The sequence below is a fragment of the Elgaria multicarinata genome, chromosome 4 (genome assembly GCF_023053635.1).
Source record: "Elgaria multicarinata webbii isolate HBS135686 ecotype San Diego chromosome 4, rElgMul1.1.pri, whole genome shotgun sequence".
Lineage (NCBI taxonomy): Eukaryota > Metazoa > Chordata > Lepidosauria > Squamata > Anguidae > Elgaria > Elgaria multicarinata.
In genome coordinates, this window is record NC_086174.1 from 14,034,041 (window position 1) to 14,060,967 (window position 26,927).

At 43.7% G+C, this 26,927-nt stretch overlaps 1 protein-coding gene across 1 annotated transcript in view; it reads left to right on the forward strand.

The window, feature by feature from the left end:
* Positions 1–22,960, forward strand: part of EFEMP1 (EGF containing fibulin extracellular matrix protein 1) — a 73,819-nt gene extending 50,859 nt beyond the window's left edge. Inside the window, exons 6-12 of the mRNA XM_063123798.1 lie at positions 6,449–6,571; positions 6,915–7,034; positions 16,002–16,121; positions 17,722–17,841; positions 19,251–19,374; positions 19,489–19,684; positions 22,263–22,960. Of these exons, the coding sequence (XP_062979868.1) occupies positions 6,449–6,571; positions 6,915–7,034; positions 16,002–16,121; positions 17,722–17,841; positions 19,251–19,374; positions 19,489–19,684; positions 22,263–22,421 (962 nt within the window). The 3' untranslated portion in view covers positions 22,422–22,960. The remainder of the gene's footprint in view (positions 1–6,448; positions 6,572–6,914; positions 7,035–16,001; positions 16,122–17,721; positions 17,842–19,250; positions 19,375–19,488; positions 19,685–22,262) is intronic.
* The last annotated feature ends 3,967 nt before the right edge of the window (positions 22,961–26,927 follow it).

Here is a 26,927-nt window from a genome sequence, read left to right on the forward strand (position 1 = left end):
AGTCCTAAATGTACATTTTAGAGGAAATGGGGCAGGGGGTCATTTTTAGGTAAGCATGTGCTGTTAGGACATTAAAAAAAAACACAAAATGGAGAAGCCATAGCTCAGGTTTAGAGCGTGTTCTTTGCATATAAATGGAGCAGGGCCTTTATTGTTATGGCCCAAAGACTGCAAACTGATGTCCCTCGAGAAGATTGGGATTTGGTTTCTCCCATCGCATATTAAGTGTAGACCTGTAGCAATTGCCACTGTTGGATTTCTAGGGCGGTATCCAATGGTGACATTCCGCCAACTCAAATAGCGCTAGCGGAGCTTGGCTGAACCTTTCCATTGGGCAAGTGGTTACCCATTACTCTTGCGCAACCAGTTATACAAAGCAGTTGCGCAACAGGTGCAAAGCAGTTGCCTAATCCAAACATGTTGCACGAGCATAACACAAAACTGCTTGTGCAACCACGGTTGTGCAACCACATAACTTCTATTGGATACTTCTCTTGTGCATAGTTAATATTTCCTTCTAGCCCAACGTCATGTGCGCTAACGGAACGACATAGTTGCATACTGCCTCTTGGCTACTACAGTTTTCGCTTTGGCTGGGGCTATCGCCCAACTGGCCTTTGGCACCGCGTGTGGCAATGACGTCGGGTTCCTGTCTCTGATCGAACACATTTTAGGCACCAGATTGCCAGGTCCCTGGGCAACTAGGCCTTGGATTTTTCCAGCCTTGCAGCCAGTGACCAAGAGTAATGAGATGCGGCACATGCTTGGATTGGTCGGCTACATTGCTCTGTAACCATGGGCTCCAGATTGACACAGGTTTAAAAGGGCATCAAGGCAACCTGTGGCTTGTTACATAAAAGAGCTGTGCTGAAGGAATAATTGCATTGAAGTGTAAACGGCTGGTGGGAACCGCACTGAAATACCGAGCGCTGTTGTGATTATCTGGTTGTAGGAAGCAAACTGTGGAGATTAAAATGTTACATAAGGGAGTGAGCAGCATGAGTCAGGGGTTCTGGGAAGAATGAGTCACAGCCAGAGGGAACAAAGCCAGGCATGTAAGTATAGAACAGAGGAACCAAAGCAGAGGAACCCTAAGCACGCTGGCTTAGGGAAGCAAGTTCCAATGAAATCCATGGGACTGAATGTTCAAGCCCATGTGTTTTTAGGACGGAGGTTCCAGTGATGGACCCGGTGGCCCCAGACAATGAGCCCTGAGGAGTAGGCTACCGCGGACGACTTGAAAGAGCAGCTTGCTTCAAAGAAGGGTCTTTTGAGAGCTCAAAGCAGCTCACCCAGAATTTCAGCACAGAATGAAGAGCGTCCTGCCAAAGTCAGCAACGGAAGGGACAAAACAGTATAAATCACTTTGCATTGGGTACATTTTTGGCAAATGAGGAGGAATCACTGGAGTGTAGCTAATAGCAAACCTAGTGAAATGCAAGCTGATCTTTATTCTGTTGTAATGGGGGGGGGTGTCATTGCAGTTGCATCCCCCTATGAAAACATCTTCTTAATCTTATTTTTTTACCAACCCGTGAACCTCATTGGATAGCAAGACCATATGGAAAGCACTTTCTTAAATCAGATTTCCATGATTGCTTATAAGAAAAGTTTGCTAATGTGTTGTGTATGTTTGTGACTGAAGTCTTATGGGTGGTAATAATGGTCATCCTTGTTGCAGTGTGTGATGGGATTTCATGGTGACAGCTGTGTGGGGATGATGAAAATTCTGCCTGTGATTGACTGAATGGTCCCATAGTTCAGGGCCCTTAGCTCAGTGATAGAGGGTGGGCTTGGCATTCAGGAGGTTCCAGGTTCAGGTAGGGCTAAGAAAGAAATCTTGCCTGAAACCCCAGAGAGCACTTGTGGCCCTGTTCAGACAACGGTTGGGGAAAGGTGGTACATCTCGCCATAGTACAGTAAATAGGGGGACCATATGGAAAGGAGGACAGGTCTCCTGTATCTTAATAGTTGTACAGAAAAGGAAATTTCAGCAAGTGTCATTTGTATGCATGCATCTAGTCATGCTAAACAGGGCTCCTGCAGCTTTAACTGTTGTGATGAAGAGGGAATTTCACCAGGTGCTGCCTGCATACAAATGACACTTGCTGAAATTCCCTTTTCTATACAACTGTTAAAGATACAGGAGCCCTGTCCTCCTTTCCATATGGTCACCCTAGAAGTAAACAGTATCTGGATGACCTGTGTGCCTTGCTCCATCTGGAACTCTCAAAAATCTGGAGCCCTCAAAAAATCTGGAGCCCTCAAAAATCTGGAGTCGGCATGCACACATACCTGCCAGAATGACAGGCATTTTGCTAATTAATTTTTTAAAAATGTGCATTCCACCTATCCATCTTCATCTGTGTACTTTTCTAGCAGCAAGCCAGCTTTTAAGAACTGATAACAGCCTTCTGTTTGAGCTGTCAGATAGAAAGGAAGCATGTTGGAAAGTATTTGGGTATTTGAATGTGCTTGGTGGGGCTGTGGGGGGCAGCTGAGCTTAAAGAATAAAGTCAAAACAGTTGGTTCTATTTGTGATTTGAGTCTTGCGGTCAACTTTGTTTTCATTTTGCATGAGAAAGAATCCATTTTTTTTTCTGTTCCATGGCCCCACCCGGAATCTGCCACCCGTCCCCAGTTCCTGAACAAATGTGGAGAGTTCAACTGGGATTTGTAAACTAGTTTTAAGGAATTTGTTTATTCAGCTTAGAGACTTCCAGTTGGTGCCGAGTGCCAGAAGAAAGTCATGTCACAGCATTGCATCAGAGTAGAACAGACACATGGCTGGAAAGCCACACACAAACCCAGTACAGTGATACAGTGTGTTAAATCTTTTTGTGTTGTGGGGGGGTAGAAAAAACAAAGGTATCCCAATCCACTACTGTGCCATGTATCCAAAGGCAAATGGTGGATCCCTAAAATATTTCATTAATCCAAAGGTCATATCAGTAAGATTTCGGGGAAGAGCCGTATTTTGTCCATTTTCCATACTTCTCTGCAGATGACTGATGGACCTGAGAGAATTTAGGCAGGGGTGGGGTTGCACCTGCTGCCCCCAACCAAAACCTGAGCACATTAATGCAACTTTGTGCATAGATTGTGCAAAGGCTCTATAGAGAGGATCAGATGACCATGAAGATGGTGGGACAGAACGAGCAGATGTGATCCCAAACCCTCCCTGCCTTCATTCACCCCAACATCTGGTCTAGATATTATTGCTTTGACTGTTTTGTTTTTAATTTCATTGATCAACATGTACAGGTAGATTTTATATACATTTGGTTTGTTTTATAATAGTAGTGTTCAGTGCTTTGGATCCCAGGTAGTAGGGAGAAAAGTGGGGTACATGTTCCATGAATAAATGAGGGCCACCAATTTGGATGGCTTTAAAAGGGGGTTGGATAAATTCCTGGAGGAGAAGGCCATCAATGGCTACTAGTCCTGGTGGCTCTATACTAGCTCCAGGATCAGAGGCAGTGTGCCTATGTAGAACATGGGCGGGAGGATGCTGTTGTACTCATATATGACTTGTGGGTTTCCCATGGGCAGCTGGTTGGTCACTGTGTGAACAGAATGCTAGACTAACAGGCTTTATCAATCAATCAATCCAAAGTTTATTGTACTAGCCAAAGGCTATGACAAATACATCAAAAGAAAGCATCCATCCATATATAAGGTAATACAAATACCTCGAAAATACACAGATAACTTGAAATTTACCATGACTAAACTCAGCTTTCACTCAGCGGTCTGAATCTCCATGGCAGTTTATGGCAATTTTGTCTAGTTCTCTCTCCCTTATTTTTTTTTTGCTGCCAGTGCAAACAAAGGCCATGGCTAGACCAGGCCTATATCCCAGGATTGTCCCGGGATCATCCCTGTGCATCCAAATAACACACACGGGATCCCGGGAACAGGCAGGGACGACCCCTCCATTTGCCTGGGATAATCCTTAGGTCTAGCTAAGGCCAAGCCCACTTTATGTGTCACATAACTGTTGGTATCACTCAGAAGAAAAAGAACTGTTTCAGCAAGGGCATTCCTGTATCCACGGTTAACAAGGGTTTCAGGAATCTCCCTCTCTCTTGGGTCCCTATGCAGAGGGCAAATTAACGTGTAGTGAACAATGTCAAGTGCTAGACTAGATGGACCCTTGGTTTGATCCAACAGGGGCTCTTCTTGTGTTCTTAGGTAAATAAACAAATCAGAATGACAAAGTCCAAACAAGTGGAGGTGTGGTGAAGGTAGGCTTCACCAGGATGCAGCTCCGGCACTTTTTGATCAGCAGGAATGTTGCCATCATTTGCCACCCACCTCAGAATTCCTTGCTTCCTCTGAGCTAATGGAGGCTGGTGCCTCCGATGTCAGTGGAATGGTGGATCCATCCATTTTTCAGTCAGAACTCTAAAGGAGCTTCTGCACTTAGAGTTCTGACGGAAACCCGGAGTGAATTCACCGCCACACTGACATCGGAGACAACAGCCTCCACTGCTCTGAGCTTACCTGCTATCCTCACTGTTACTGGGTGGAAATGAATTTCTCCTGTTGCTCCCTGTTGTAATACAAAGTATTTTGGGATGGCTTGATTTAGAATGGGCACGCAAGATCTATTGGCTTTACAAGAGACTTGCCACTGGTGGAGAGGAGAATGGCTAGAACTGGTTTGTTGATATGGATCAGCACAGCAGTCTGCATTTTTGGATTCTCCTTGGGGGCGTGGCTATGTCCTCTTAGCGCCTGCACTTCAAAACATGCTACTGCGCCATTGCAGGCACGTGACTGGACCACAAAAGTCTTTCGCAGAATCGCTGCCTCCGTTAGGGTGTTATGTTAATGATCTGTGGTGCGTTTGATGGCATGAAAACCAACAGAATAACCCATTGTCTTTGCTTATGTAAGAGTGGAAGTAGACAGATGGCCTGAGTCTAGAGATGTAAAATTTCTGGAAATTTTGAAGCCATGGGGGGAAAAAACTGGGTTTTTTTTCCGGGGGAAACCGGAATTTTTTGTGAAAATTGAAATAATGCAATATTAGCACTTTCTACAGATTGAAAGCCGCTTTATTACTTTGCGAACATAAAATGTAATTATGTCCAAGTTGGTCTGGCAAAAAATTATTACGTTTGGTATATTAAAAGTGCAGGCCTACCCAGTCGAATTTTAAGACATGTGGCTGTTATTTTAATAGTGTATTAGTTTTTATATGTTTTAATCAGTTTTATGTATTTTATAATATTTTGTATTTTATGTTGCTCCCTGCCTTGATCCAGAGGGAGAGGTGGATAAATTATTATTATTCAATTTAATTTACTTTTTAAATTTTTTAAATTTTATTTTTTGGTAACCAATGGAGCTACAAGCTCCTGAACTGTAAGGAACCTCTTTGGTTTTGCCAATTTATGACGAGTAGGCAAAAACAATTAAAAACAACAGAAGACACCGTCAACATTAGTAACAAAGAAAAATATTTATGTCTCCACTAGTCCTCCAGTGTTAAGACATAAAGCACCCATTCCCATAAAAAGAACTGAGAAAAAAAGGGGGGGACTAAGATTCAATGAATATGTATGAAATTTAATCAGACTCATTTTCTGACCTATAACTATCACTATCAGTTTCAGTCTCTGCTTCAATGGCAGTGTCCCCTAGAGGCAGAAATGCATCTTGCTCTTGCATTTGAGAGTTGTAGTCTCAGTTTGCAGCCTAGGACTTGCTTGTCCTCGGTGCACAGAAATTGTAATAATCTGATACTGTACATAGTTTTTAGAAATCATTTGGAGAAGTAAATATCTGAACACCTTGTCTTAAACATTTTATTCATCATGCTAAAATAAAACATCCCATAATCTTTTTTTTCTTTATTTTTTTTTTCAATTTTTCCAATTTTGGAGGGGGGGAGGGACCAAAAAGGCTTTGGGGAAAAAACAAGAAAATACCAGTTTTTTTCCTGAATTTTTCTGTTTTTTCCCCCAGGCCTTCACAGATGGACAACCATCTGTCAGGGATGCTTTAGGGTGGATTCCTGCACTGAGCAGGGGGTTGGACTCAATGGCCTTGTAGGCCCCTTCCAACTCTGCTATTATATGATCTCTAGGCCTGACCTGTTAATTACTGGAGGGACAGGGCTACCATTTATCCATGCCTAGATCCCACACTGCTCCAATAAGATTTGAATGAAGAAATCACATGGGTGGGTAAATCCTATTGGAAGTCACCGTATATTGCCTTGGAGGGAAGCCAGTATCATTGCAGCCTGGGATCCAAGGAAAGGAAAGAAGCCATTGTACTGTCCCACCAGCAAACAGCATGAATCAAACTTTGGATATGGGGTTGTGCTGCCTTTGTTTATCTCTTAAAGCACATTTCGGGGAAGAATAGAAAAGTTAGGGCCGTCTTTCCACAGTCCTTAACCATGCCGCCCTTCTTGTTTCTTTGCTCCTTGAAGACATTGATGAGTGTGCAGCAGGCACACACACCTGTAGGTCAGATCAGATATGCGTCAACTTAAGAGGATCATTCACCTGCCAATGTCCAGCCGGATATCAGAAGCGAGGAGACCAGTGTATCGGTAAGTACTGCACTGGAAAATGAAGATGCCCTTGGCTGTTGACATGCGCTGACATTCGTAGCCCGTAACCCCTGTTCTGACTAAGGGTGCTGAGCAGAGCACCTGTATTTCCCTAACTCCACTTTTTTAAAAAGAAAAACAGATTCATGTCTCACTTATGGGCTCACAGTCTATATGGTTTGTTGGGCTCGATGGCCTTTTAGGCCCCTTCCAACTCTACTATTCTATGATTCTATGGTCCCCTTCTTTTTCATCCCTGCTCTATCACTCCAAACTAAGATCAGAAAACAAATGGAATTATTATTATTATTATTTTAAAAAATGTGCTCTTATGCCAACCCAGACGTAGATGACTGCATGATCCCTCCGTTTTGCCATCATCGGTGCGTCAACGCTCCTGGCTCCTACTACTGCCAGTGCAACGCCGGTTTTCAGTTAACAGCCGACAACCACACCTGCGCAGGTAAGCACCTTTCAGTAACGTTCTGCAAAAAAGGGCACCTCTGGACTGCGCTGCCAAAATTGTCTGGCCGAATAAATGGAAATAGCATAGAAGTCCCATCCTGTTGAGATTGGATTAATAACCGATGGGAGCTTCAAGAGGTCAAATCCATGAAAGCAAGTACTAAAACCACGCTGACAGTTCCCTCAATGTGTGGTTTTCTCTGTCTTTTCTTTTATAGAACTTCCTGAGCAGTCAGGTGGAGTGAGAAAGGTTGCACCCAGACCAGTTCAAATGTCTGGTCTTATACTGACAATGGTGGACTTGGATGGCATTCAGCCTTTTCTTTAATGTTGATTGATTACTAAATATATTTTAGTGGTTATGGTATTATTCTCAAGCTGCTCCTGTCTGTGCAATGTGTTTGTTACTTCTTAAACTTAGGAATGGAATCTGGTTTAAATCAATTGGAATTTATTTGAGTTTTTAGTCGATTTATCAAAGGGTTAAATCTCCTCAGAAAGGGAGACTGGGTTGCTGGTTTCAGGGGTGCTCCTAAAGCTATTGGAAAAGGCAAGGAAGCTGTTGGAAAAGGCAAAGCCAGCTCAGCATGTATGTATTTTTGTGTGTGTGGATCAGTGGATTGTGGGTGGGTGTGTATGAATGACGTGTGTGTGTGTGTGTGTGTGTGTGTGTGTGTGTGTGTGTGTGTCTGTTTGAATGGGGTCCACAAAAGAACCGAAAATGGTTCCCCACCTCTGGTTTAATTGATCAGATAGCATGGCCTTACTGAAACTGAATAAATGGAATGTTTTTAGAAAAGGCAAATCTTGACATGTATTCAGTGTCCCACGACCAACAGTGTATTACATTGTATTTTATGAATTTCTTATGGAAACCCCTTAAGGAGCAATCCTGAGGCCTCCAGACATTGCCTGAAGACCATAGGATAGTGGCTATTCCTCCCTTCAAGGTCAGAAATAGCACTCCGACCTCGGAAGGAGGAGTTGATGATCCACCCGACCCCACGTCGGCTGGGACTCCAAGGTTGGATAAGTAACCTTGGAGTGGGGGGAAAGGGGTGTTTTGGGACACGGGGGGGAAGAGATTGAATTGGCCACAATACAAACTATTCTGAGGCCTCTCCATCCTTCTTCCCTCCCCTTCCGAAGCACCATTACTAAATGGGCAAAAAGCCCATCTAGCAAAAAATACAGGGCAGAAGGATGGGGTGGCAAAGATTGCCTCCATCATGCCTCCCACTCTAAACTGGAAGCTTCTGAGTTGAGGGACTTCCAGTCATCGAGGACACAGTCCGTAGGATTGCTCCTTTAGAAGCCTTATGATACCAAGCAATATATAAGTAGTTTAATTAAATAAATACTACCACTCAAAGTAGACTCATTGAAATGAGTTGGACTTGAGTTAGACTAACATTGGTTGCAGCCCTTTTACATACAATGCCATCTCTCTAAATGGCTTTTGTCCACAAAAGGGCTCTTTACAAAGAACGTTGAAGCCCAAGACTTATTTCTTTGTTTGCTTCTAGATGAACCATCCCACCATCTCTTATACTGGGAAGTCTTTCAGAACAGGCTTTTTCAGTCACTCAGTGGGAGAGGATCTGCTTTGCATGCAGAAGGTGTAAAGTCCAGTCCCTGATATCTCCAGTTAGAACAGTGATGGGGAAAACCTCCACCTGAGACCCTGGAGCAGTGGAGGCTGTTGGCTCCAGTGTCAGTGGGGCAGTGAATCCGCTCCAGGTTTCAGTCAGAATTCTAAAGCAGCTATTCAAGCACCTTGGATAGCTCCTTTAGATTTCTAACTGGTTCTGACGAAACCTGGAGCAGATTACACACACACCCCGACATCAGAGCCACCAGCCTCCACTGCTCTGGAGAGCTACTGCCAGTCAGAACAGACAATATTGGTGTAGTGCAGCTTCCTATGTTATAGAATCATTTATTTAATTTATTTCACTTCATTTATTACGGTCCTACACCACCCAATAGCCAAAGCTGTCTGAGCGGTTTAAAAAACATTAAAATACATTACACATAGTGTAAAAAACATCTACATACACACAAATATAAACAGACAGCACAAACACACAAGACACACATATATCTAAAACAATTTCAAACAGTCAACAATAAGAAAAATCCAGGACCAGGTTAAAACCGCATCGCATGCTACCAAATGCCTGGGAGAAGAGGTCTTAACCTGGCACTGAAGATATAGCAGTACTGGGCCCCAGGCAGGCCTCGACGGGGAGTTTGTTCCATAATTGGGGGCCACCACTGAGAAAGCCCTCTTCCTTGTTGCTGCCTCCCAACCATGTAAGACTTTATAGGTTAACACCAGCACCATGAACCATGCTTGGAAACATACAGGCAGCTAGTCTGAGCAGGCCAAAATTAGTTCATCAGATTCAAGTTCTTGATTCATTTAAATGAAATGTGAAGGCCTTTTTATTTAGACAGACTTTCTGTCGCTAATGTGCTTTGTGGTTTTATCTGCCGCACATTTTCCATTCATCATTGTTCCTTTGGTTAATTTGCTTTATTGATTTTAATTGTTGTTGTTCTCATTGTTGTTCCTTGCCATGAGAGTCCCTGGTGGATTAAAAGTCGTCTAATACGTAAATAAATAAGATGAATCATTTTTAATTTAGATTTTTTAATCCACCATTGGCATGGAAACAGCCTATTGCTATGAGCACATTAAAGAAATTTCAAGTTACGTTTACTGTTGAATGTACAAATTACAACCAGAAATCATAACAACCAATTTTAACACCAACAGTTAAAATACTTTTTTTAAAAAAAGATAATCCACCAACGCAGTTTAGTTTAACAGCAGTTATTAAGGCTGCAATCCTGTGCATGTTCAGACAGAATAAAACGTCCCACAACTCCCAGCATGGCTGGCTGGAGATCACTGGGAATAGTAGGACTTTTTTCTATCTAAGAATGCATAGGATTGTGCCTTAAATTAGCTAAAAGTAATTCTCATATATTGGAGTGTCTCTACATTAAGGGAAATCCCGTTGTTTATCCAGCGCTGTTGTGCTTCCTGGTTCTTTGGCGTGATTGGTATGAGTTGGATTACATTGGGAAGAGAGAGGTGACAAGGCGGAAGATCCTGCTGCTTCCTGAGGCTCCTTTAAACGGCAGACATGGTTGAACTGAGGGAGCGCCTCCTTCCCTCTCTGGGCATGTGTGCAAAGGAGTGGGTGGGGGAAATGTCTTGTTTTTGTCTGTTTCCTTGCAGCCCCCAGGACTTACTTCTGAGTAGAAGTAAGTTTGTGCTGTAAGTTTGCAACCCTCAGCACACTTGGGAGTAAGCCCCATTGAACATAATGGGACTTACTTCTGAGTAGACACTTGGGGATCAGATCTGCCTCCCTTTGTTGCAGGGAGGCATTTTGCCCTCTCCTCCCTCTGTGTAAAGTCCTTCCTCCCTTCCTCAGCAACTTCATAGCACAAGGCCAGCTTTACATGCTGCCGATTTCGCGCCATTCAGGGTTTATTCCAGCTTTTCTCTGATCTATTTTGAAACGGAATAAGGGGAGAAACCGCAGGAGACATCCTGTTTGTTTACCGCGTCATGCAGTCCACATTCAAAAGACCATCTGAACAGTTTCTACGTGGGTACAGTCTGTGCATACATAGGCTTTGCACATAAGAAGAACATAATCAGAGCCGTGCTGGATCAGACCGAGGGTCCATCTAGTCCAGCACTCTGTTCACACAGTGGCCAACCAGCTGTCGACCAGGGACCCACAAGCAGGACACAGTGCAACAGCACCCTCCTATCCATGTTCCCCAGCAACTGGTGCACACAGACTTACTGCCTCCAATACTGGAGGTAGCACATAGCCAACAGGACAACATTGCAACTAGTCTACAATTTATGCAGGTGTGGACCACACAGGTGGCCTAATGTATCCTTCCCCAACCTGGTACCTTCCAGATGTTTTAGACAACAGTTCCCATCAGCCCCAGCCAACATAGCCAACAGTCAGGTATGGTAGAAACATCTTAGTTCGAAACATCTGGAGGGCACCGGCTTAGGAAACGCTGGTCTAGTGAATGTGCATAAATTGGGGAAGGGGGCTTCCTGGAGGAAGAGAGTTTTGAGATACTACAGAGCTCGGTGGGGAAAGCCAACAAGCCGAGAACTGCTTTTTTTTTTTTTTTTTTGCATTTAGGTTTCATTGTTTTAATATTTTGCTAATGTTCGTGAAATCGCAGTAAAGTGCGTTTTTCCTCAGCTCCTGAAAAAGGATGTATTTCCAAAACACATAGAGCAGATCGAACAAATCATTAAAGACTAAAGAAAAAGATTGTTTTGTAGCACCAGAGCTTGGCTCTCGTTTTTTCATCGGCTCAGTGCTTGCAGTCCCAGTTGCCAGCCCCCACCCCACCCCACCCACCCCACGTAGGCACATGCAGTGTATGTGTGATTGTCTTATGGCTCTGGAATCGTAGCTTGCCCTGGTTCTGGACTTGTGGGATTTGGCAGATGAATCAGACAACAGGCGTTTAAGTTCTTACTAAATTCATCCTCCATTACTCAAGAAAATGCTTTGGGCCACCCAGCCTGCCTTTACAACCATGCATTTAAAACCAAACCTATTAAAAGGTGAAAAAGCAACTCTGACAAAATAAGCCCTATAGTATTAGCCATCACTCTTATTTATTTATTTATTTATTACATTTTTATACCGCCCAATAGCCGAAGCTCTCTGCGCCGTTCACAAAAATTAAAACCATAGTAAAACAACCAACAACTTAAAATATACAGAACAATCCGTTACAAATATTCAATTGTCTCTACAGCAAAGAGTGATGGAACCGCTGCAAAACCAATTAGTAAAAAAATGGCCAAAATAAAGTTTTGGATTCCTTGAAAAAGTCAGCAACTTTGGATGCAAGACTGTGCTCAAGAAACAGTTGCAGTTAATAGGTGTGGAATGTTGTGGATTTTCATTTTGTTAGTGTTTTGGCTTGTTCGTTTGTTTTTAAAAAGGGTCAGTTTCTAGCCCTTAAAGTTATAAAGATTTTTTTTTAATATTCTGGTATTGTCTCACCAGATTGAGCAGGTGAAAATCCCACATCCCTGAACTCCTAATTCTAGCTATTGGTGTGCCAGGCACTATCAAAAGAAATGTTTTGGTGGAACTGGGATGGAGCAAATGGTGAAAGAGGAGGCAAAACTATCTTCCCTTTTTCACCTTTTGTGGGCCAGTGGGCACACTTTAAGTGGGACAGCACTCACTAGCTCTCCTGCTGCCACCCTTTGACATCTGCCTGCCATTTTTATTTTACTTGTCTTTTGCCACGCCTCCATCTCAACCATTTTGTGATAGTGCCCAGGACAGCTTCTCAAATTGCCAAATGTGCCCACGGACCAAAAAAGTTACATAATCCTGCCCTAACCGTTTGTTTCTCTTAGCCCTCATTTACTCAGGCATGTTGTCTTCCTCCTAGACTCATAGAATCATAGAATAGCAGAGTTGGAAGGGGCCTACAAGGCCATTGAGTCCAACCCCTTGCTCAATGCAGGAATCCAGCCTAAAGCATCCCTGACAGATGCTTGTCCAGCTGCCTCTTGAAGGCCTCTAGTGTGGGAGAGCCCACAACCTCCCTAGGTAACTGATCCCATTGTCGTACTGCTCTAACAGTCAGGAAGTTTTTTCTGATGTCCAGATGGAAACTGGCTTCCTTTAACTTGACCCCATTATTCCGTGTCCTGCACTCTGGGAGGATCAAGAAGAGATCCTGGCCCTCCTCTGTGTGACAACCTTTTAAGTATTTGAAGAGTGCTATCATGTCTCCCCTCAATCTTCTCTTCTCCAGGTTAAACATGCCCAGTTCTTTCAGTCTCTCTTCATAGGGCTTTGTTTCCAGACCCCTGATCATCCTGGTTGCCCTCCTCTGAACACGCTCCAGCTTGTCTGCATCCTTCTTGAATTGTGGAGCCGAGAACTGGACACAATACTCTAGATGAAGCGTAACCAGAGCCGAATAGAGAGGAACCTGCTACACTGTTACTTGCAGAAACATAGTTTGCAAACTCAGAACACATATGGAAAATAATCAGATAATTCTGGATAAAAATCCATCTTGCAGATAGCTTTCTAGCCTATTCTGAGCACTTCAGAGTCCCATGGATACTAGTGGAAGAGTTAGCATCTGTATAAGTCATTCCCATTGAAATCAATGGGACTTAAATGTACTTAACTGTAATTGGATCATGTCCTTCATTTGAATGATCTTCATATCCAGCCACAATGCAGTATGTTAATACTCATGCCATCCCTGCAGACCATGTTTTACATGTTCAATGAACTTTCTGCTTTAAAAGAGGTAAATAATTAGCACAGGTGCATATTTTGATATTAATTTGCCTAGCATGGTTTATGACAGCCCTGTCCCTTTTTCTTGGTACAAAAATGTGGAAATTGTGTGTGGGGGTTTCCCCCCTTGCAGGATAGTACCTGCCACTCCCAATAAAAATGAGAAAGTAAAAGAAAACATCAAATGCATTTTGTAATAACTGGTGTGATTTATTTATTTATTTATTTATTTATTACATATCTATACCGCCCAATAGCCAGAGCTCTCTGGGCGGTTCACAAAAATTAAAAACATTCAAAGTATAAAACAACAGTATAAAACCATAATATAAAATACAATATAAAAGCTCAACCAGATAAAAACAGCAGCAATGCAAAATTTAAAGGCAGTCTTGAATCTTTCTATTTCCATGACTGTTGTGACCATATTGAATCAACTGCAGAATCCACCATATGCCTGAGCAAATCAAAACAGCCGTATCTCAATGTTAAGTTTCCCTGCTAACATCTGCAAAAGCCTGGATAAAGGCAGGATGCAATATAACTAAGCATGGGGTGAGCCCAGCTTTGCAGCTGAAATGACAGGTGTTCATATCAGCAAACTCGATATTGGGTTCATCCACCTTTCCGTTGCCTTATTTTCCAGATTGGCTGGGCATCCTTGTTTTACTTTTAAAAGTGTTTTAACGGAAAGTATCCCTTAAAAATATGACTGAATAAGATTAAGGAGGAACAGAGAAATGCATTTATAATTTCTTTTTAAAGGATAACTTTTGTTAAAAGAAACACACCCCACTGTGGTGTAGTGGCTAGAGTGTTGGACTGGGAGTTGGGAGATCCACGTTCTAGACCCCACTTGACCATGAAGCTCACCGGGTGACTTTCGACCAGTCACAGACTCTCAGCCCAACCTAACTCGCAAGGTTGTTGTTGGGAGGATAAAATGGAGAGGAGGAGGGTTTTGTATGCCACCTTGAGTTCCTTAAGGAGGGGAAAAAGGCAGGAAATACATGTGATAATAATTAATTAAATAAATAAATAAAATGCTAAGCTGCTCTGGGGATTGGCGTGGGGAGGGTTTTTTGATGACATCACAGAGAGGCAACCAATCAGCACTGTGCACAGCCAGATTCTGCTTGAAATTTGCAACCATTTCCCCCCCCCAGAATTTGACCCTTTGCAACGGAGTAGTACATTTAGGTTGAACACAGAGAAGGCACCTCTGGATCAACCCCACTGCTCTAAAAATGTAGTGTGTTCCTTCACCTCCAGAATTCAGACACCTTCAGGAACACTCAGCAGCTTTTCCTTCCATGTGATCCCAGCTGCAGCTTGCACAAAAGACTCCGGGTCCACAGACAACATAACTGGCAAACACCAGGACCACAACGCTTTTTCAAAGTCTGAAACTCCCTTACCCAACCTAGCATCCTCCAGATGTGTTGGATTACAATTCCCATCACTCCCCCATGGGATTAGTAGTCTGCTGCATCTCGTTTAGGATTACGGGAGTTGTAGTCCTCTGGGGGACATATGGTTGGGAAAGGGAGTTTCATGACTTATCGCGATCCCACTTATCCTAGTAAGTCCCCCAGTGTCATGAGAAATCAAGCATGGCTTGCAAAACTCCACCCCCTGTAAAACCCAAGTTTTATCTACTCAATATCTCTCTTAGTGCAGGGATGCCAAACCTTGGGGCCCCGGGCCTAATACGGCACACCTAGAGTCCCAATCCATCCATCTGATGTTCTCCAGATCACCATGACTTCTTCCCCTTCTCCCCTAACCACTGGTTGTTTGGTTTTGTGGGGTTTGTTCCATTTTCCCCACCATTAAAGGTTGAAATGTCTCTCCTAAGGGTTACTTATAAGCAGTAAGAGCTTTAACCTGAAGTACTACGTCATCTCAAGGGGGGAAATCGCGTTGGCTTACTGTCGCTTCTCCGCCTCCGCAATTGTCCCTCATTACTTCCGCTTTCGAAAGAGGAAGTAAACAACATGCACGTGGCCCATTCAGTGGGCCGTTTTGCTTGCGCTGCTTCTCCTGCACACAGCAGGACATAGCAACTTCCGTTGTTAAAAATAAGTCGGACTTACTGGGATGTTTTTTTGTGGCGCGAAGAAGGCTAGAAGGGGCAAGAGGTAGACAACATCGTGAGAGGCACCCATGAAAATCCATGAGTGCTCAGTAACAAACGTGCAATAAAATGTTCGTCTGATGGAGCTCTACGACTGGTATTTTTTGTGTTTTGGCCCACCGGTTTGGCTCTTGGGCCTTCTGTGCCTTTGGCCCCATCCACAACTGCAGCGTGGATCCCAACGGCATCTCCAAAATAGAATTCCACCCTTGAGTTGAAAGAGATTTAACACCCCTGCTTTCAGGTTTCACTCATAATGCCTATAATTGTGAAGTCCGTTGTGCGCAAAGTACCAAACTCTGCCTCCACTTGTAAGAGACAGCAGGGCTGGGGGGAAATCTCTGCCCGAAGGAGCCTGGGGAGATGGCTCGTAGTTCCTGAGCTACATAAATAACAAAGTGCCCACAAACCATCTAGTGAATGCACCTAAATACACCACAGGAGAAGACCCAGCTGCAGATAAAGACTTTTCATGTTTCCTTCATAGACATCAACGAATGTGAGACCAGCAACCCGTGTGCACAGCTGTGCTACAACGTTGTGGGTTCCTTCCTGTGCCAATGCAATCAAGGCTTTGAGCTAAGCCCAGACAGAATCAGCTGTGATGGTGAGTGCCGGTTTTCTACATTGGTGGGGTTCTCAAAGGGCGTGGGATGGGATGGGGCCGTTTGAGTTGAGTCTGGACATGGCTAAGGGCCAGAAACATACGTGACTCCAGATTCTCTTCCTCCTCCCTAGCCAGAGCTTTTTTGATAGGTCCTTTTGTTTTATCAGCAATCTTCTAAAGTAACTCTGACAGCTATATTCACGGCCATCAGGTCCAACCCAAGTGCAGCACTTAACTCCCATCGATTTCAGTGGAAGCGTCAAGCATCCGCTTAAGTCATTCCTGTTAAAATCAATCTTGACTTCGCATTGAATTGTGGCCAACCTGTGCAGAGGATGTACGTTACATGCCCAACGTTTCAGTTGTATTTCCTGGCATCTCCAGTTAAAGGATCTCAGGTACCAGGGATGGAAATGGGTGCAATTCCATCACCGCCACAACCACCCCCATTTCCATAGCCCTACTCTCAGGTTGTGAGGAAGGGGTGGGATTTCAGCAATCTTTGATGGCACAAAATTGAGCAGAGGTTTCAAGGAGGCGTACCTGGAGCAGCCGCAGTCTTCCTGGTGGCTATTCCTCTCACCCCAAATGCCTCATGATGGTATTATTATTATCGTTGACAACATCATCACCTTTATTTGTACCCTGCCTTTTGCCCAGTGCTGGGCGTAGTGTTGTTTCCAAGGGATGATGGGGCAGAACGGCGCTGAGGGGTGCACCATGGCCACAAAAGCAGCCACTGGGTCAAAATGAGGGAAGCCATTGATAAAGACAAAAAAAGATAAAGTGAGCTGGCAAGAGAACGGCCATTTCCGCTCAGGTTTAGTTACAGCACTTTATGCTGGTGCTTCAGTCTGTGTGGGAGTCTGTGCCAGCCATTTATTGCAGGATTGTATCGCAGTCGTCACTAACGGAGCACACGACGTTCACCTGCAACCGCGGTGCTCTCGGGTCCATCTCTCAGTTTTATCATAATGGCCCTCACTGCTTTTGACACGGTTTAATGTTCACTGTTTTTAACTTTTGTAAACCGCCCAGAGAGCTTTGGCAATGGGGCGGGATATAAACGTAATGAATCAAATCTCTCGCTTCCACTCCAAAGAACATTTGCAGTGTGCCCCCCCCCTTGCAAGGTTGTTGCAGTTCACCACGAGTTCCAGGCGCAGCGAACAGCCAATTAGCTGTGAGGGGTGTGTGCATGGGTATCAGTGTGTTTCACCGCCAAGGTTTTTTTTAAAAAAAAAAATATCTCTGTGCAGGAGCACGTATTTGACAGAGTTCCTATCTGTCAGGGATGCTTTAGGGTGGATTCCTGCATTGAGCACGGGGCTGGACTCGATGGCTTTGTAGACCCCTTCCAACTCTGCTATCCTGTGATTCTATGTGTTGCTGTATATCTGCGCTGGTGTGCATCCCTCGGTTGTCATTAAAAAAAATGGGGCACACGTGATCCCGCAATGGCACTCCTGTAATTGGGATAAAGATCACTCGCGTGTGCCCCGTGAGTACCGATCGCAGAAGCAGGGAACCTTCGGGAGCATGCCTCTTTCATTGAGAAAGGGCTGCAGGTGTAGATTAGCCCTGTGTCTCTGTTTTGCAGATGTTGATGAATGCAGAACTTCTAACTTCATGTGTCAATATCAATGTGTCAATGAACCAGGGAGGTTTTCTTGCATGTGCCCGGATGGATATCAGTTAGTCAGGGGAAGAAATTGTCAAGGTAAGTGTACCTCTCTTCAGTTGCACACCTGCATCATTAATGCTAACATCATCATCATATTAGTAGTAGTAGTATTTAAAGCACCTAGCCATACGCACGGAAAAGACTTCATTGTCACAAGATTCTCTCTCCGTGGTTGTGAAAGAACAGAACTGGCCTCCATTTTTTTATTTAGTTGTGTCTGTGGGTGTTATGTTAAATTTGTGTGTGTGTGTGCGTGTGCTGGTTAGTTTCAGCTGAAAGGTTAAAAGTTTAGTTAGAATGTAGACGTCAAGAATTTTCCTCAGAAAGCCAGGAGATTACGAAGTTTGCAAGAGGGTGAATAGAAGGTCGGAGGAAGAGAAAGAGAGAAAAATTGCAGGAGGTTCAAGAGGAAAAACTAAGGAAATAGATATTTATGTTGCAGAAATGAACAAGAAACTACCCTCCTGATTGATTGTGGTTGAGGAGGGGAGAAACCCTAATTTTAAGATACAAACGCCTATAACTGAAAGGGAGAAAGAATCAGCGAAACAAAGAGGAGAGAGAGAGAGAGAAGGAAGGAAGACCAGAGAGTTTTAAGGCTGGTTTGCTGGAGGCAGCCTGAGAGAAAAAAGAGAATTTTACCTGGTAGCAGTGGAAAAATCCACAGGAGTGGGGAACGCTATTTTACCTGTTCTCCCTTCCACTCATGGAACAGGGCATTGATGGTCTGTGACAGTGGCCTAATTTACACCAAGCAGGATATTGCAGTATGAAAGCGGTATATAAAAGACAGGAGCCACACTGCTGCTTTGTAGCGGTATTGAAATGCACTGACAACTATTGGGGCCCATTGATACATACCATAGACTGCTTTCATACCACTATATCCTGTTGGGTGTGGCTCCTGCCTTTTATATACCACTTTCATAGTGCAATATCCTGTTTGGTGTAGATTAGGCCGATGGTACAATTCTTATTAACATGGAAAGCGTAAAATGGACTCAAACCAGGCCCTGCACAACATGTGTACACCACACCACACCAGTCCCATAATGTGGCCCACAGAGAGTTGGTAAACCTGTATTGCTCCCTGGAAGAATCGAGGTGGTGAGGACAGAAATCAAGTATCTGCCAGGCTCTGTGTAGGCCTGGCTTTAAATAACTGGGAGTCCAGCATACACGAAGTAAGCTGCTATCTACCAGGGGTAGACAGGCTTCAAATTTGTGGGACCTACTTAACTTTTTCACTAGAAGCACAAGTTTCACTAACTGAAGCCAAGTGAAAAATAGTGTCTTGGGGAGGTAAAGAGGGCGGTGATGTACCTATGAACCATATCCTGGGATATCCTGCAAATTCGAGTACAAATCTGTATCCAAATGGCTCCGGTTGAAGGATTCTACCAGCAAAACTCTAAAACCTTGGCTTCCTGTCTTTCCCGATGTAGATATAAACGAATGTGAACTTGGTAATGAATGCCGGGAAGATGAAATGTGCTCAAATTACAACGGCGGCTATCGTTGTTATCCGAGGAACCCTTGTCAAGAACCGTACGTGCTGGCGTCTGAAAAGTAAGGGAAACCCACGCACCATTTCTTAACAAGCATAGTTGTTGAGACCGAGGCTGAGCGCCTCTTTGCACATGGAAAGATTTCGTTTTTCAGTCATTGTGGTTTGTTTTACAGTCGCTGTGTTTGCCCAGTGTCCAACCCCCTTTGTCGAGATCTGCCATACTCCATTGTCCATAAATATATGAGCATCCGCTCAGAGAGAACCGTGCCGTCTGATATCTTCCAAATCCAGGCAACCACAATTTTCCCCAATACAATTAACACGTTCCGGATTAAATCTGGAAATGAAAACGGAGACTTCTTTCTGAGAGTGAGTATTACTGCTAATGTTACTTTTCTCTCTGGGCCTGGGAGTTATCAGGTACAAACAGTTGCTCAGAACAACAAGCCAGGCCAGAGTCAGCAGCTTTCTGGGATTAGGAAGAACCCTATTGGCCCAATTGTGTCATCTGATCTCTGCTGAATGGGTAGCTGCAGTACCATTGTCTGGCCATGTGCAGTGGCGGTGCTATAGTGCAACAGGAGGTGCTCTTCAGCTCTTTCTTTTGGCAAGCTGTCATAGGGGTACAGAGAGTAAGTTGCCTTGGTCCTGCTGGATTTGCACAAGACTTCCATCCAGGCAACGTACAATGCCATACCTGCTCAGCTCCAATGGCAGAGCTGCATAATGTGCCTTTAGAACATTCTTTGCAGGGCCTCTTTGTCATCCTTCATCAGTTTTCCCTTTGGTGACTTATTGTTAACTTTATTTTATATTTATTTATTTATTACATTTATATACCGCCCCATAGCCGAAGCTCTCTGGGCGGTTTACGGAAGTTAAACAGTGAACATTAAAAAGTATACAAAATTTAAAACCATCAAAAACATAAACAGTATAAAAACAACGGTATCCATTTAAAAACAACAGTTCTGGAGTCCATTAAAAAACAAACAAACTTAGCATTGTTAAATGCCTGGGAGAAGAGAAAAGTCTTGACCTGGCGCCGAAAAGATAACAATGTTGGCGCCAGGTGACCCTCATTGGGGAGATCATTCCATAATTGGGGGGCCACCACTGAAAAGGCCCTCTCCCTTGTTGCCATCCTCCGAGCTTCCCTCGGAGTCAGACCTTAGATGTTGACCGCAGTGTATGGGTAGGTTCATGTCGGGAGAGGCATTCCATCAGGTGTTGTGGTCCCAAGCCATGTAGGGCTTTATAGGTTAAAACCAGCATCTTGAATTGGGCTCAGAAGCATATAGGCAGCCAATGCAAATGTCTACTTTGTCTATGATCACTATTGCCGTCTCCGCATTTCCGCAACAACCTTTGTTTGAACTGATCTGCATCTTAAAAAGAAACACATGATATAGAGCCAGTGTGGCGTAGTGACTAAAGTGTTGGACCGGGAGTTTGGAGATCCACGTTCTAGTCCCCACTCGGTCATGGAAACCCACTGGGTGACTTTGGGCCAGTCACAGACTCTCAGCCCAACCTACCTCACAGGGTTGTTGTTGTGAGGATAAAATGGAGAGGAGGATTATGTACGCTGCCTTGGGTTCCTTGGAGGAAAAAAGGTGGGATATAAATGTAATAAATAAATTAAATAAATAAATATAGCCATCTGCCCCCCACAAAAACTGTATCAATTCAGAATTCTGGTGGAAGATCCCATGTTTGAAGGCTTCCTACCTTAAGTATTTGCTGCATACTGAAAACTAGAAGGAACAGGAAGCCTGCTCTGCTCTCCTGTTCCCCTGACATGCTGGCTTTCTATAAGCAAGGAGTTTGGATGTAGGAAGCTTGGAGTTGGATTTAAAAAAAACTCTACCCCATCAGAAATACAGTTTTCTTCCTCCTTTTTTTCACCCCTTCTTTCCCTCCTGCCAAACAGTTCCATTATTTATCTGAAAGTAGCTGAGTTAATTTTTGTTATTTCCTGTATCACTTCTTCATTTTGTAATTAAAAAATTGTCTAATTGCCTTTGAGCAGTTTCTTCCTTTCCAGCTGAATGCTCTAATAAATTTGGGGCACAACATTGCATAAATTGCTGAGCCGGTTTTTGCTTTTCCTACCAACTGAGTTTGGTGGGGTGACATAAAAACTAATTCAATTCACAAGGAGGAATATGTACGATTTTCATAGGGATGCTGAAATTACCAAAATTCAGCTCCTCTCTTAGTAAACCTGTGTTTGCAAAGATGCAAACACAGATGTGCATCTTTGAATCATAGAATAGCAGAGTTGGAAGGGGCCTATAAGACCATCGAATCCAACTCCCTGTTCAATGCAGGAATCCACCTTAAAGCATCCCTGACAGGTGGTTGTCCAGCTGCCTCTTGAATGCCTCTAGTGAGGAGAGCCCACAACCTCCCTAGGTAACTGGTTCCATTGTCGTACTGCTCTAACAGTCAGGAAGTTTTTCCTGATGTCCAGCTGGAATCTGACTTCCTGTAACTTGAGCCCATTATTCCGTGTCCTGCACTCTGGGAGGATCGAGAAGAGATCCGGGCCCTCCTCTGCGTGACAACCTTTTAAGTATTTGAAGAGTGCTATCATGTCTCCCCTCAATCTTCTCTTCTCCAGGCTAAACATGCCCAGTTCTTTCCATCCTCCTTGCCCTCCTCTGAACACGCTCCAGCTTGTCTGCGTCCTTCTTGAAGTGTGGTGCCCAGAACTGGACGCAATACTAAAGATGAATCCTAACCAGGGCTGAATAGAAGGGAACCAGTACCTCACGGGATTTGGAAGCTATGCTTCTATTAATGCAGCCCAAAATAGCATTTGCTTTTTTTGCAGCCACATCACACTGTTGGCTCATTTTCAGCTTGACAATTACTCCGGGTGGGATGGTGTGGAATGTCACACATTTCCAGGTGAAAAACGTCCTATTTCATTGTCTTTCAGCAAACCACCCCTGTGACAGCAATGCTTGTGCTGGTGAAGCCATTAACAGGGCCACGGGAACATATCATCGACCTGGAGCTGCTCACGGTCAACAATATGAATTATCGATCGAGTTCAGTGCTTAGGTTAACACTAATTGTAGGGCCGTATTCGTTTTAGGCGCCACAGTTTGAATCATTTGCAAGCACCCAGAGCAGCCAAAGAAATATCCTCTTAAATGAAGCACTTACGACTTTATTTATAGATTTTACATGGTGTGTTTGTTTTTTAAAGGAAAGGAAAAAAAAATCTCTATTAAGGAAATTAGTACTTGTAGCCATGCTGTTACGCTTATACTTCAGAAGTAGTGTATTTGTTCTGCAATATAACCCGGGCATTGCCACTTTCTGTATAAAGCCTGCGTTTCTCCCTTTCCTTACAATACCTGTATTAGTTGTCCAACTACAGAACTGTAGCTCTATTCCCATTAAAAGCATGGGAACACTCTGAAGTCCAGCCCTAGATCATGATTGTCACAAGTTGAGAATGGAGCTCTGAATGCGTACGGCTGTATATACAGAGGCTCTGTGCACCCTGTTGGGAACCCTGATCAGGAAGGATTTTCATTCATGTGGAAGAGTTTGCACCACCCTTCCCCAAACTTGTGCCTTCTAACTGTGTTGGATCACAATTCTCATCACAATGAGAGTTGTGGTCCAGCACACCTGGAGGACACCAGGGGGTCATCTACACCAAGCAGGATATTCCACTATGAAAGCGGTATATAAGAGGCAGGAGCCACACTACTGCTTTATAGCGGTATTGAAGTGAACTGACCACTGTTGGGGCCCATGACACATACCATATACCGCTTTCATACTGCTTTCATACTGCTATATCCTGCTTGGTGTAGATGTGTCATGGGCCCCAACAGTTGTCAGTGCACTTCAATACTGCTATAAAGCAGCAGTGTGGCTCCTGCCTTTTATATACCACTTTCATACCACTTTCATAGTAGAATATCCTACCTGGTGTAGATGAGCCCCAAGTTAGGGCATCAAGCTCCATTCCCACCTTCCACAAAGAACCAGCGTGGTAATAGTGGTTAGAGTTTTGAACTGGGACTTGGGAGATCCAGGTCCTAGACCACACTTGGCCATGGAAGCTCACTAGGTGACTTTGGACCAGCCATGGACTCTCAGCCTAACCTACCTCACAGGGTTGTTGTTGTGAGGACCAAATGGAGAATATGAGCAACATGTGTGCCACCTTGGGCTCCTTGGAAGAAAGATGAGATATAAATGTAACAAATAAATAAATGAGCGCACACCAACTTCTGTTTCACTACAGAAACAATGAGCATCGTAAGTTTTTCGAATACCTGCATTTGTGTGATGTGGCCTAGTGGTTAGAGTGTTGGTGTGGGACTTGGAAGATTCAGGTTCTAGTCCCCATTCAACTGTGAAGCTCACTGGGTGACTTTGGGCCAGTCATAGACTCTAAGCCTAATCTGCCTCACAGGCTTGTTGTGCGGACAGCAGGGAGAGCAGAAGGGCCGTGAAAGCTGCCTTGGTTTCCTTGTAAGAGGAAAAAAGGTGGGATATAAATGCAGTAATATTTTCTTTAAAAAAACTAAAACCCGCAGAGGTTGGGGGTTGGGCTAGGGTGCCCAGTCTTACTCACTGCCCCCACTACATGCCTTCATTGGCCATGGTTTGAAGGTGAGGACTACCATTTTTGTTTATGAGGTTTTGTAATGGGTGTGCCTCTTCCTAGCATAGTAGGAACGCTTCTTTGATTTTTCAGCATAGTTCGGAGATCTGATACTTCTCCATCTAAGACAGCCTTTCTCAACCTGAGGCGCTCCAGATGTGTTGGACTACAACTCCCAGAATGCCCCAGCCAGCTCTGGCTGGGGCATTCTGGGAGATGCAGTCCAACACATCTGGAGCGCCCCAGGTTGAGAAAGGCTGATCTAAGAGATGCTATGTGCGTGAACGTGTATGTATGTATGTGTGTGTGTGTATTTGTAATCGAGTACCACCTTTATTCATGATTGCTTAAGGGCACAAGAACCCAATGTACAGGTAGCACTTTCTCCGGCTGCAAGGGCTGCCCCATTCATTTCAATGGAGGAAGCCAATCCATATCTGCATTCTTCTGTGTATATGTGGGGGGAAATATCATAGCCAGAATACAGAACAGCCTCCTGTGTGCATTGAATCCTACTCAGGGTCACAGGATGTCATCCATCCAATGAGAATCACTTTTAATGTCCACTGACATTAAATTCCCTGAGATTTAAATACGCTTAATATTGGCTGCATTAGGAGAAATTAATTCAGTTCACATTTTTATTTGAATGTGAATTCACCTAAATTTGCACTTTCAAACCACTTTGCAAAGCAAAGCTCAGTTATCTTCAAAATTTGCACTTCTCCAAATTTTGCAATGGCGTTCTTAAAAAAAAAACGTACACACAAATGCATATATTAGCAGAAATAACATTAAAAATGCATTAATTAGGAAAATGGCTTGCAAAGATGTGCATGTTTGGCAAAAATGCATACAAAAATGCATGTATTAGGAGAAATATGCATTGGGAGAAATATACACAAAACTGCTTAGGAATTTTCATCCAAACTTTTTTTAAAATCTCAAAAGTTTGGGATGAACTAAACGTAATAAAGAAATTCTCAAATTTTGTTTTGCAGTAGATGATCCCTGCTGACCTACTGCAAATCACTCAGAGAATTTCCTCCTTCCCACCCCTTCCCTACTGTGCACGCCCCACGCCTTGCATGCACATAGTCCTTAAGGTTCAGTTCTTTTTCAATGATCTCAAAGCGCCGGGCTGGGAAGGATCCATTCTGCTGCCAGTCAGAATAAATAGTGGACTAGATGGATCAATGGCCTAGAATGGCCCACACAGCTTCATATGCGGTGGTGGGGTGGGACGGACCAGTTCTTTCTCCAATATAAGTGAAAGTTTGCCATGGGGACAACTAAAGTGCCTCTGGAGAGGGACCTCTGGGGTGGGAGAGTTGCACCCCTCAAGGGCTCTTGCAATATAGAACGGAACACTGGCACTTACCGAGAAGGTTCCTTCTGGGTTGGTGTGCGGAAGGCATCCCACAATGGTTATCTCTCCCCCTATCGCCCAGGAAAAGCAAGGACTCACGTGACTGAGTTTTAAGCCCTCTATCAGTCTAAAGCTCCTCCTAGCCAGTTCCGTTCATGGCTAAAGCTCAGAAATTGAGAAAGAAAGCATCTCTTTGTATCATAGGTAAGGCAGAACCACAGAGGAACAGGTAACATGTTAGTAAGTACTTAGAAATCAATCTGAGAGTACAAACTTTGAGGATGCTTAGGAGAAGGTCTGGCCAGCTAAGCGCAGAAACAAATGGCTGATAGACTCGGTGGTGTTTCAGGGTGTAGTTGGGATGCCTTCCGCACACCAACCCAGAAGGAACCTTATTTGGGTGGGAAAACCTTAGAAGTAGAGATAAGTATAGACTTGAGATAGGAGGAAATGAGAATTAGCTCTGTCCTGGGCGAAAAGCCTGGACGAACTGGCTAGGAGTAGCTTCAGACCGATAGAGGGCTTAAAACTCAGCCACGTGAATCCCTGCTTTTCCTGGGCGATAGGGGGTGATAACCATTATGGGATGCCTTCCTCACACCAACCTGGAGAACAACCCTTTCTCCATCAGCACACACACATACATACTGTCTCAAAGAAGGGCATTTGGCTAGCATATGATTTATCCTTTTTCTTTGTCCCTTTTAAGTGCCTTATAATGACAGACAGAGATCAGTAAAAATAACAAGAATTAATTCATTCTTCGCTCTCCTATTGAGGTTTTTTGTGTGTTTTTTAAAGGAACATATGACTTAGAACTATCAAGCATCATAAAGAGAACAGAGTTTGCACTGGGCGTTTCCTTCGCTCCAGATACTGGGCAGACCTTTTCTACTTAAACATACCACTCATTAACATTTTATCTTTTCCGAGAAAAATGGGACATAAGCAGAACGCTTTGCCAACAATGAGTGAAGCTCCCAGTGGAAAAGAAAACATCATTTGGAGAAATATTTCTGTATATTGTTTCGTGTTGCAGAGAACAAGCTTTCTAGTTCCTGAGCAAAAAGAGGGTGGGTGGAGAAATATATGTTTGTATACTAACAAACCCTGATCTAAGAAACAGCTGCCTGTGAGTTGTTCCTTTTTTCTTTTCTTTTTTTAAAATCATTTTTGGCTTAGTCTTGCGCATTTTCAGAATTTGGGATCCAAGAATTGGCTCCCCTTTGTTAAGCTTTCTACAATGCGACATTGACTTATTCATGTTTTATAAATGAGATTTTGCGACTCTAAATGTACAGTGTTCATTTAAAAAAGAAAAGAAAAAGAAATTGTAGTCGGACCTGGAAGTAAATACATCCTTTTGTAATATTAAAACCTTTTCTTGTTCCTTACCTAAAAATCCTAACAGTGAACTCTTTGATGTACATTTTTTAAAAAATAAATAAATAAATTGCTAAATGAATATCGCTCTTGAGGTCTCATTTTGTCTTGTAGTTATTTTAAGTTAAAAGACGGCTCAAAGAAACCAGATCAGCGGCTGGTATATGTCAGTGCTAATTTCACAAGAACACACAAGTTTACACCAGCTGTGCTCTGACCAC